Below are 12409 nucleotides of genomic sequence, written 5' to 3'. Positions count from 1 at the left end.
CAATGGCTGGGACTGGGGCAAGCTGAAGATAGAAGCTGGGAACTGAGTCTGAGTCTCACATGCTGCTTCTGACCACTCCTTAGTAAGTATATTGTAATGTACAATGTAACGGGCCCGGCGGCGTGGCCTAGCGGCTAAAATCCTCACCCTGAATGCCCCGGGATCCCATATGGGCGGCTCCGCTTCCCATCCAGCTCCCTGCTTGTGGCCTGGGAAAGCAGTTGAGGACGGCCCAATGCATTGGGACACTGCACCCGTGTGGGAGACCTGGAAGAGGTTCCAGGTTCCTGGCATCGGATCGGCGCAGCACCGGCCCGTTGCGGTTCACTTGGGGAGTGAATCATCGGACAGAAGATCTTCCTCTCTGTCTCTCCTCCTCTCTGTATATCTGACTTTGTAATAAAAATAAATCTTTTTAAAAAAATGTACAATGTTACCAATAATGGATGAGGAAAAATGGGTGTTAATGGTTGGGTATCTAATCTGTCCCCAGCCTAGTTGAATTCACATGTAGTATTTCATTTGATTCCTACACCCTCACTATTAGGAATTGGTTGCAAAAGATAATCAGCAGTTGAACAAAAATCAGAACCCAGACATTTCGTCTCCAAATTGTGTCTCATTTTCTCACAGCTTTAGCAGTAATTAGTTTTATCTTTTTTGGTTTCTTTCTAATTAGAGAGATTTAGCATTTTTCTAAGTGATAATTATTTGTATTTGTTCTTCTGTAGCAATCTGTATCTTTTGTCCACTTATTACTAATAACTGATTTTTAAAAAAAGATTTATTTATTTTTATTGGAAAGGCATGTTTACTAATTGAAGGAGAGACAGAAAGATCATTTTTTCCTCTAGTTCATTCCCCAAATGACCACCTCAGGCCAGAGCTGAGCCTATCCAAAGCAAGGAGCCAGGAGCTTCTTTGAGGTCTCCCTTGCGAGTACAAGGGCCCAGGGCAATGGGCTATCCTCCACTGCTTTACCAGGCCACAAACAGACAGCTGGAAGGGAAGTAGAGTAGCCAAACCAGCACCCATGTGGGATGCTGGCACTTGCAGATGAAGGATTAGCCAGTTGAATCATCATGCCAGTCCCTCTGATTCTAAACTGCACATGCAGTTTTTGTGATAGGAGCATTATGTACCAAAGTTTTACCATAATTTTTTGCTTTTGTTTGCTTTTTTATTATAGGCTCTTGATGGAAATGTGTATGACCACCTCAAGGATTATTTAATAGCCTTCAGCCGAACGGAGTTGGAAACATGCCAAGCTGTGCAGAATACATTCCAGTTTTTATTAGAAAACTCCAATAAGGTATGTTACATACAGTGTGTGGTGCTTAAATAACTGATGTTACCTGTTTTAGAACTCAAGTTGTTTTGCATAAAAAGTGGGGTACTAATGATAGTAGCTGAATACTGTAAGAACAGGTGTCTCAGAATCTTCCATCTCCTTAGGATATGTAAGGATAATGTGAAGTATAACCTATCAGGAACATAACAGGTAACTCATAGACAACAGACTCGAATCAGCATTAGACAATAGTAAAACTACAAAGACATATAGGGGGAATCAAGAGCGATCCTGACAACCTTTAACAGGAGGTCATATGCACAGAGCAGGGGGCGAACCCAGAGTGGAGCAGGTGGACAGAAGGAGGCTTGTATCCCAACCCTGGAGACTCCCGGATCCTCACCAAGGACTATCAGTACGGGCACCAAGGATTACATCCCAATGGCAAAGGAGACTACTGGGAATTGGAGTGCCTTCAGAGGCCAAGAACTCTGAGGGCATCCACCCCCATTTGGATCTACCACATGGGATGAAAGAAGTCCAAATCCTTCCTTGCAGGATCTAAGGTCATCGGAACAACAGCCAGGAGTCCTGAGTGGTCTGCAGAAAAAGAACAGTACACTCCCTTTGGGACTAGGGAGAGGAGCTTTCTCTGGTCCTAACTTAGTTCCAACTTTGAATCCCCACCCTCTCTTGCAATGACCATCAGGGTCGCTCCAGAGGCCCCCCCCCCCAAAAAAAAAAACAAACAAACAAAATTAGAATAGATAGAGAACAACAAGGAAAACTTAGAATCAGACAGGAAACGGTCAGTGTGGATTCACATATACCTTACTAGGTGGAACACAGAGATTAGTTACTCCTCACTAGAGTATGGAAGATTTCTCTGCACACCCCTCCTAAAATAGTTCTTCACCTCAACTGTTGACATATGCCTTGCTAGAGTTATAAGCCAGTTTAGACTATCCTAAAATCTGCCAAGTTCAGTAGAATTATGCTTCCACGCTATAGACTGCTAAATACTAAAATGAGGATAGACACGAGACAGCTGAATAGTACTCTATAGCCATATTAAGGTGTACAGAAGCTGGTTGTATATAAACTAGAATCAAAATGTCAATGAAGTAATCACAGGATGTGGTTAAGAACTTGCATTTTTTTAACACATTGGTTACTCAATACCATGTCAATTAATTCCATAATGTTTTAAATTGCTGTTGATGTTATGTTGGGGCTTTTAATTGATCAGGATGATACTCTGCCAGCTCTACCTTCAGACCAGAGATGGTCTCCCCAAGAAACTGGTGAATTTATTTGGACAATAAGATGCTGGACTTTATGCTTGGTATATGCTTGCAATGAAAGAATCTCAACTAAATTTTATCTGTAATACTGCAACAAGGTGGAGGAATCCACCAAGGGGGAAGGTATGGGGCGGGGTTGAGGGAATCCCAGAGCCTATGAAATTGTGTCACATAATGCAATGTAATTAATAATAAAAAAAAGAACAGGTCTCTCAGAAACAGATTTCCTTCTCAAAATATGGAAAATTATGTTCTCCTCTCCATATCAATGTTTGATGAAATTTGTGCTGTCACCAAGGATATAAAAGGAGGTGATGATGCAGGCTGGTGCAGAGCATCAACCCATGGCCACACACATTGTCCTTGAGAACAATTTAAAGAAATAATATTTCATTCAGGTATATTTTATTTTTTAATCTTTTTATTTATTATTATCATTTTATGGTACAATTCCATAGGCTCCTGGCATTTTCCTTATCCCCTCCCCAGTTCCCCCCCACACCTAGTTCCTCTATATCATTTCTAAAGTATAGTTCTTCATACACAGTCATATGTCCATCATTGCGGGCATGGACAATGGCAGAGAGTCCAGCATCCTATTGTCAAGATATAATAAACAGTTTCATTGTAAGTCCATCTTTGGAAGTAGAGATGCATGCTACATTGTAGCCTCACATCTGGATGTGTTAGTCTCCATTTCACAGTTACTGTACATCCCCTCAAATGAAAAGTCACAGTACAAAATCAACAGGAAGAAAAATAGAAATTTATAATACCATAAAGTTAAATAACATGTTAATTGATATGACAGTCTCCATTCTATTTTATTTTTTTTAAAAGATTTATTTATTTTTACTATAAAGTCAGATATACAGAGAGGAGGAGAGACAGAGAGGAAGATCTTCCATCCGATGATTCACTCCCTAAGTGACCGCAAAGGCCAGTGCTGCGCCGATCCAAAGCCAGGAACCAGGAACCTCTTCTGGGTTTCCCACGGGTGCAGGGTCCCAAGGCTTTGGGCCGTCCTCGACTGCTTTCCCAGGCCACAAGCAGGGAGCTGGATGGGAAGTGAAGCCGCCGGGATTAGAACTGGCGCCCATATGGGATCCCGGAGCGTTCAAGGTGAGGACTTTAGCTGCTGGGCCACCGCGCTGGGCCCGACAGTATCCATTTTAAATGTAACCAGTCATATGGGCAACAAGCTAATGTGCAAAGAACAATCAATGAGTAGAAAAGGCAAAGTATCATAACTGTTATAAAAATTTTCTAATTTATAACTTGTTTTAAAATGTAAATGCCAGCTTTGTGGCTCAATGGTTTAAATCTTCCACCTATGTTGCTGGCATCTCATATGGGCACCAGTTAAAGTCCTGGCTGCTCCACTTTGATTGTAGTTTTCCGCTAATGTGCCTGAGAAAGCAGTAGATGATAACGCAAGTAGTTGGGCTTCTGTCGTGCATGTGGTAGACCCAATTGGTGTCTGGCTGCTGGCATCTGCCTGTCCAGCGCTGCCTGATATAGCCAATTAGCAGATGGAAAAATCTCCCTTTCTTTCTCTCCACTCTCACTCTCTGTTTCACAAATAAATGAATCTTTCTTTTTCTAATTTATTTTTCACTTTAAATGCTGTTAACATATTTGATCAGAATGGGATAGATCAAGGGTAAGGGAAAAGTGGGTGTGAACATTGTTTCCAAATTTTTTTGTTTTTCCTTCTTGTTTGAGTTGGGTGGGGAAGAGGAATAAGGGGAGAAACCATACCTAGCCTTCCAACTGCTGCAAAACTGGGGGATGGGGAATGGCCACTGGATATCAAGCCAGGATCTCAATATGGTACATATTGTGACAGTTCTGCCCAGGTGGTTTCATTAATTCTGAAATGTTTTCAATCTCACTAATCTAAGGATGAGGGAACACCTTTTCATTGTCCACTTGCTGCCATAGTCGACCTCAGAGTCTCCATTTGCCCAGATATTCACTGTCATTGTTTGGCAGGGGTAGTTGTCCAGTTTGTTCTGTCCTTCTTCTTCTGGGATGGTACAGATATCCCTGCAGAGCCTGATGGACTGTCATATCCTCCATGTTGATCTGGGCCAGCTGTCCACTACTCCATCCTTTCCACTGAGGAGGATCAGTTCTCACAGATAGGCTGAGGACCCTAACCAGGCGACCCTGGCCCTGTTGGACCCACCACCTCCAAGGCTCATGGACTAGGCACCCACCACTCAAGTGGGCTAAGGACCTGAGCCAAGTGACAGGACCCTGCCAGACTCCCCACTCCCAGTGCTCACAGACCCAATACTCACCACTTAGGCAGGCCAAGGACCCAGGCCAGACAACCTGAGCCCTGCCAGAACTCCTGCCCCTGGAGCACAAAGACCTGGCACCCACCACGCAGGTTGGTCAAGGACCTGGGCCAAATGACTCAGGCCTTGCTGGGCCCTCAACCCCTGAGGCTCACAATCCCAGTACCTACCACATAGGTTGGACAAAACCCCAGACCCTCCACCCCAGTTTTCATGGACCCAGTACCCACTGCTTGGCAGGCCAAGGACCCGAGCCAAACAACACAGGCCCTACCAGACCCCCTCACCCCAACAAATCTTTCTTAAAAGTGGTGAATACTGGGCCCGGTGTAGTAGCCTAGTGGCTAAAGCCCTCGCCTTGCACATGCCAGGATCTCATGGACGCCAGTTCTAATCCCGGAAGCCCCACTTCCCATCCAGCTCCCTGCTTGTGGCCTGGGAAAGCAGTTGAGGACGGCCCAAAGCGTTGGGACCCTGCACCCACGTGGGAGACCCGGAAGAGGTCCTGGTCCTGGCTTTGGATCGGCTCAGCTCTGGCCATTGCAGCCACTTGGGGAGTGAATCATTGGATGGAAGATCTTCCTCTCTGTCTTTCCTCCTCTCTGTATATCTGGCTCTCCAATAAAAATATTTAAAAATCATGAATACTATTGTATCTTGGTTTTTAAGAAATTTTGCGTTACTTCCTATATGCTATTGGTCTTTCATTTAAAGTGTTAACATTCATTAACTTTGCATGTCAGTTGTGTACAGAGAATCAATATAATTTATATTCTTCTGGATGATCAGTTTTTCCCAGTAATCAAGCTGTCCAATAGAAAAATTGTTCCTTTGATTACTTTTATTTTCCTTCTGATAAATTAAGTATATATGTAATGTTTCCTGACTGAAGTTTACAGTTATAAAAAGATATGCATTTTATAACTGATACTTTTGAAATATCCTGTTCACTTTTCTTTTTTGGAAGTTAGGGGGAACTAGCTTGTATCTTTAGCGATTATTTATAATGGGATCACTGTTATCTTGTACAACAGTGCCCAAATATAAGAATGAAAGGAGGCAAACCACGCTTCATCTCGGACAGCTCCTTTATGTGTCTATTTTTATTTTCAGCATATCAGAGTTCCCAAATGTATTTTTAGACAAATATTAAATATGCCTAGTTGGCATGTAAATATAAGGCCTGGTGCCTTGAAGTCTTCCTTTGTATCTGTTTTCCTGTTTTATGCTTTAGGGTCCAATAAAAGATACAAAAACATTGATGTGTACAAGGAAGGGCAAATGTTAGATGGATAAATTATGTGAAAGAAAATAAGTGTTAATTTCAGAATGTAGGTGGTGGACATATAGGTTTTGACTGTACAATTCTAATTTGTGTGTGTATGTGTATGAAGTGTTTCAGAAGAGATTGTTGAAAAACCAAAAATTTAAAAGCATTGTGTCTTTGTTTCTTCTACAAAATGGTTGATTTTTTACTTTAGACAAAACTTTGTTTATTGCTATTTTCATATTTTCTTTTTTAATAACTTACATTTTCCAAGTATGCATTAAGTTACTGGTTTATACATGGTTGTCTCCTCTTTTATTTCTAGAATTATTTATGCTTTCTTACTTTAATGAGATATACCAGTCTGTTTTACTATTAATTTTTGCCAAGAGCCAGCTTCTGTCTATTCAGTGATGTTGCTGTTTCCTTAAGTTTTGTCTTTCCATTTATGTCTTGCCACTTTTCTTATAGTTCTTTTTAGAATTTAAGTGCATTTTGTTATATGTAAAGCTTCCTTGTTATTTCTAGAATTCCCCCCCTCACTAGCCCATTAATTATTTACAAGTACATTTTGCAGGTTTTTTAAAAAAGATTTATTTGTCATTTGGAAGTCAACAATTAGAGAGAGAGAGTTTCTCTCTCCTGGTTGACTCCCCAGAGATTGTTCTAAAACCAATTGCCAGAAGCGTCTTCCAGGTCTCCCACATGTATGCAGGAATCCAAAGACTTGTGCCAGTCCCTGGTACTTTCCCAGGCCATCAATAAGGAGCTGGATAGGAAAATGAACTAGCTGAGACTTGAACTGGCACCCATATGAAATACTAGTGCTACAAGTGGAGACTTAGCTTGCTAGGCCACTGTGCCAACCTATCATGTAGCATTTGTTTGATCAGGTTACCAAAAGCAGAATCATAAAATTTTGATATTATGGGGTACATTGGCTCATTAAAGAGAAAAAGGTTTTGCCTTTGATACAAAGAGAACATTTATGCCAAATAAAAAAAACTCCAGTCAAAACAATAATTTAAAAAAATCGCAAATATGAGTAACTGGTTAATAAGTTCAAATATTTAGAGTTCTCAGTCAAAACAGTACTGCTGAGCTAGTTAACAGACAAGGTAGAAAAGCAAAGACTAATCCTGTGTCCCTGTTTGTATACCATGCATCACTTTTATTATTTAATTTTAGACCATTATTTATCTTTTCATATAAACATCCACCACTTTTTGGCCTTTTGGCTTATATAAGGTGTCATATAAAACTCCATTTTTCCCACATGTGTAAAATGTAACCTGGCCTAAGAATACTGTGAGATGATTCATAGCATGGCTCTGTACATGTAAGGTGTCATCTGTCTTTTACATTGAATAAAACAGCTGGTCCTAGGAGCTTTCAAGATTTCAATTATTGATGAGTCTTGCTCTTTAATATTTTATGAAATGCTTGTATATGTAACTGAAGCAGATGCTGTCATAGATATTTTCTCTAGCTTAGTAACTCCTAAGAGAACCCCCTTGGTCCTTATAGTTTATTTACATGTGCTTGCTTTCTGTATGCAGGAAGAAACTTCCAACAATTATATTAGTAAAGTAGTTCTTTTAACAGTTAAAAAAAATAACACTGCCATCCAACATTTCCTTGGAAGCTTATTAAGACTAGCCAAATATTTAGCAAAGCAAAGAAGGGGAGAACTCTATTGTACTTTCAATAAACATAGAGGAGGGCTCGGCAGCATGGCCTAGTGGCTAAGGTCCTTGCCTTGATCCCATATGGCCGCTGGTTCTAATCCCGGCCGCTCCACTTCCTCTCTGTCTCTCCTCCTCTCGGTGTATCTGGCTTTGTAATAAAAATAAAATAAATCTTAAAATAAAATAAAATAAACATAGAGGAACTGGGGGGGAGGGAACTGGGGAGAGGATAAGGGAATATGAAACTGTATTATAAAATAGCAATAATAATAAAATGTATTTTAAAAATAAAATAAAAATGGATTGCCCGTGGAAGCTGAAAAAAAAAAAAGAAAAAGCATTTGACAAATTCAGATATCTTTTTTAATAGAAAGAGGAATCAGGGCAAACATTTGGAACAAGGTTGCAACCCAACTTGACATCGCATGCCATATCAGAATACTAGATTTTGACTCTCATTGCCACTAACTTCCAGTTCCAGCTTCCTGTTAGCAGGCACCTTACAAGGCAGCAGATCAAAGTTCAAGTACTTGGTTCCCTGCCACCCATGTGTGAGACCTGTCTTGTGTTCCAACAGGTTGGTCTGACCTCAGCTGTAGTAGTTGGGGAGGGAACCAGTGAATGGAAGATCTCTGTCTCTGTCTCTCTGCCTTTCAAATAAATAAATAAAGCCTTTTTTTTAATAACTCAGCAAAGGAATAAAAGGAAACCCAGATAACATGACAGCGTTTGTGCAAAACCGCCAGCTAGGACCCAACATGGTGGTCTAGTGTCTAAAGTCCTTGCCTTGCACGCACCGGCATCCCATATGGGCACCAGTTCTAATCCTGACAGCCCCGCTTCCCGTCCAGCTCCGTGCTTGTGGCCTGGGAAAGCAGTCGAGGACAGCTCAAAGCCTTGGGATCCTGCACCTGCATGGGAATCCCAGAAGAGGCTCCTGGCTTTGGATTGACTTAGCTCTGGCCATTGTGGCTACTTGGGGTGTGAGTCAGTACATGAAAAATCTTCCCCTCTGTTTCTCCTCCTCTCTGTATATCCGATTTTCCAATTTAAAAATATCTTTTAAGAAAATCACCAGCTAATATTGTACTGAATATGGAAGACTGAAAGGTCCCCTCTGCCTCCACTCACCTAAGATCAGGAACAAGATGAAAACGCCCACTTTGACCACTATTGCTCCTATCATACTAAAGTGTTAGCTAGAGCAATTAAATAAGAAAAAAGAGATAAAGGCATCCCATTTGAAGAAAGAAAGAGTAATATAACCTTCCATGTGTAAACATGATTGTATATATGGGAAACCTGCAACAAAATACTGCAACAAAGCTGTGAAACAAAGGTATATGATCAAGACACAAAAATAATTTTTGCCTCTGAACTTCAGAGATGATCCAAAAAAATTAAGAAACAGTTTCAACACCCAAGAAGTTAGACTTAGACACTGGGAACTGGCTCAGCCTTGCCTTCTGGGCTGGCATTCCATCTGGACACCAGTTCAAGTCCCAGCTACTCCATTTCCAATCTGGTTCCCTATTATTGCACCTGGGAAAGCAGCACTTGGACCCTGGTACTTACATGGGAGATCCAGAAGAAGTTCCTGGTTTCAGACCAGCCCGGCTGGCACTATTGCTGCTATTTGGATCTCATATGGACACCAGTTCATGTCCCAGCTTCTCCACTTCCCATCCATCTCCCTTCTTATGGCCTGGGAAAGCAATAGAGGATGGCCAAAAGCCTTGGGATGCTGCACCCATGAGGGAGACCTGGAAAAGACTCCTGGCTCCTGGTTCATGCCCCTGGGTTCGGATCACCTCAGCTCTGGCCATTGTAGCCATCTCGGAGTGAACAAGCGGATGGAAGATCTTTCTCTCTTTTTCTCCTTCTTCTTTCTGTATCTAATCTTCCATTCCAATAAAAATGAATAAATAATTTTAAGTGCAAACAAAAAAGCAGAAATAATTAAATAGAAAACTTTTGTGAATTTAAGGACATCTTCCAGAATATATTTAAAAAAAGGATGAGAGAAAGATGTGCACATTATTTTTATGTTGGATTATCAAGTTAAAGACTATTTTTCTAATATATTGCAGATATTCAACACTATCAGACAAATGGTATACACTGAAAATTTTGGTCTGTGGCATTTAGAATTAAGGTTGCAGTCCTTGCTTCTGGGTAGATCACTAGTTTTGTAGCAGAATCCATGCCTTTTTTTTTTTTAAGGCTTACTTATTTATTTGAAAGAATTACAGGAAGAGAGGGACAGACAGATCTTCCATCTGCTGGTTCACTACCTAGTCGGCCACAATTGCCAAGAATGAACCAAACTGAAGCCAGGAGCCAGAAACTTTCTCCAGGTCTCCCACCTTAATGGCAAGAGGCCCAAACACTTGGACATCTTCTGCTACTTTTCCCAGGCCATTAGAAGTTAACTAGATAATGGACCCGGCACAATAGTGTAGTGGTTAAAGTTCCCACCTTGAATGCACCAGATCCCATATTGGTGCCAGTTCTAATCCTGGCAGCCATGCTTCCCTTCGAGCTCGCTGCTTGTGGCCTGGGAAAACAGTCAAGGACGGCCCAAAGCATTGGGACCCTGTACGTACAGGGGAGACCTGGAAGAAGTTCCTGGCTCCTGGCTTCGGATTGGCTCAACTCCAGCTGTTGCGGTTGCTTGGGAAGTAAAGCATCGGACAGAAGATCTTCCTCTCTGTCTCTTCTCCTCTCTGTATATCTGACTTTGCAATAAAAATAAATACTAATTTTTTTTAAAGTTAACGAAATCAGAAGTGAAGCAACCAGAACACAAACTGGTGCCCATATGAGATGCCAGTGTTGCAATGGCAGCTTTACTCACTTTGCCACAACACAGCCCCTAGAGTCTATGCTTTTAACTAGATTTAAATGTAAGAATGACTATTTGGCTAAGGTAGACGTAGATGAAATGTTTGATTTCATGAGTCATGTACTACCGAAGTTCATTCCCACAATTCAGGGTCTGATGGAGATGTACTTCTTGTCAAATTCTTCCTTCATACAGGCTATAATGTCCCTGTCATATTTCTCCAGTGCATGAGTAGCACATACCACCAAATCCTGTTGCATCTCCTCTTACTTGTTTGCACTCTTTATCATTGCCTTGTGGCTTTGTGGTTACCAGGCAGCAAGCGAGATATTGGCACAGCTCAGGCCCAGCACAAGATAGCATCACTATTGAAGCCATGGACATCTCTCTTGTGTTATCTTTTATGAGGACATTGATCAGAGCTGACATTGTAATACAATGGGTTAAGCTGCTGCTTGTGACACCAGCATCCCATATCAAAGTGCTTCTTTGAGTCCCAGCTACTCCACTGCTGATCCAGCTCCCTGCCAAGGGAACGGGCCCAGCGCGATAGTGTCGTGGTTAAAGTCCTCGCCTTGCACGCACCGGCATCCCATATGGGTGCTGGTTCTAATCCCAGCAGCCCTGCTTCCCATCCAGCTCCCCGCTTGTGGCCTGGGAAAGCAGTCAAGGACGGCCCAAAGCCTTGGGACCCTGCACCCGTGTGGGAGACCAGGAAGCAGCTGCTGGCTCCTGGCTCGATCAGCGAGTACTGGCCATTGCAGTCACTTAGGGAGTGAATCATCGGACGAAGATCTTCCTCTCTGTCTTTCCTCCTGTCTGTATATCTGCCTTTCCAATAAAAAAAGTAAAATCTTTAAAAAAAAAAAAAAGGAAGAAAAGCAGAGAAAGATGGCCCAAATATTTGGGCCAGCCCCTACCATCCACATGGAGACCCACATGGAGTTCTAGACTCCTGCCTTTGGCCTGGCCCAGTCCCATTACTTGTTGCCATTTGTAGAGTGGATCAGTAGATACAGGATTTCTGTGTTTGTATTTCCTTCCTCTCTTTTGCTTTGCCTTCCAAGTATTTTGAAGCTATGTGTATGTATGTATGTGTGTGTTTATCGTTGTTTAGCATTGGATTTGACTTCTAGGTAATCTAGTATGATCATCTCAGAACACCTTAATTGCATTCGCAAAAACCTCTTTCCAAATATAACTAACACAGTTTTCAGAGTATAGGAAATGAAAGTATCATTTAAGGGACTACCATTCAGCTGACTGTAGCTTTTAATAAAACAAAATAAAACAGGCAAGTAAAACACCAGCTGTTTCCATTGAAATACCACCTTGGAAAAACCAACAATAACCAAACAACAAAACATGAACCCAGTTAAGCCTCTAGATCCAAACACCAGTTTCAGGAAATAGAACACCATATGGATGTAGTCAACAAAACTCAGGCTGTAGGAAACTATGAAACAAAACCCCAGTTTCTTCAGCAGTTCATCTGGGAGCGGAGAAGAGTGGTAAAGGAAGCAGCCTGTAGTCCTCATACAGGACAAGAACCTGAACAGATCCAGTTACACTCTGGGGATTTTATTTGATTCTTTACTTTAAAAACACTTCAAAAAAATTTTAAACACTTTAAAATTTAAAAAATAATAATAAAAGGGAACCAAGGAAAGGTGAGCACTTTATGGTTATTTTATAAGTATCTACTATA

At 41.5% G+C, this 12409-nt stretch overlaps 1 protein-coding gene across 2 annotated transcripts in view; it reads left to right on the top strand.

Annotated features, from left to right (window-relative positions):
- Positions 1-12409, top strand: part of FCHSD2 (FCH and double SH3 domains 2) — a 261041-nt gene that overhangs the window by 185255 nt on the left and 63377 nt on the right. For both annotated transcript variants that reach the window (XM_058663557.1, XM_058663556.1), the window contains exon 9: positions 1190-1312. In XM_058663557.1, the coding sequence (XP_058519540.1) occupies positions 1190-1312 (123 nt within the window). The remainder of the gene's footprint in view (positions 1-1189; positions 1313-12409) is intronic.

The sequence above is a fragment of the Ochotona princeps genome, chromosome 4 (assembly GCF_030435755.1).
Source record: "Ochotona princeps isolate mOchPri1 chromosome 4, mOchPri1.hap1, whole genome shotgun sequence".
Taxonomy (NCBI): domain Eukaryota; kingdom Metazoa; phylum Chordata; class Mammalia; order Lagomorpha; family Ochotonidae; genus Ochotona; species Ochotona princeps.
Note: the sequence above shows the minus strand (reverse complement) of the source record. Positions and strands in the feature narration are given on the sequence as shown.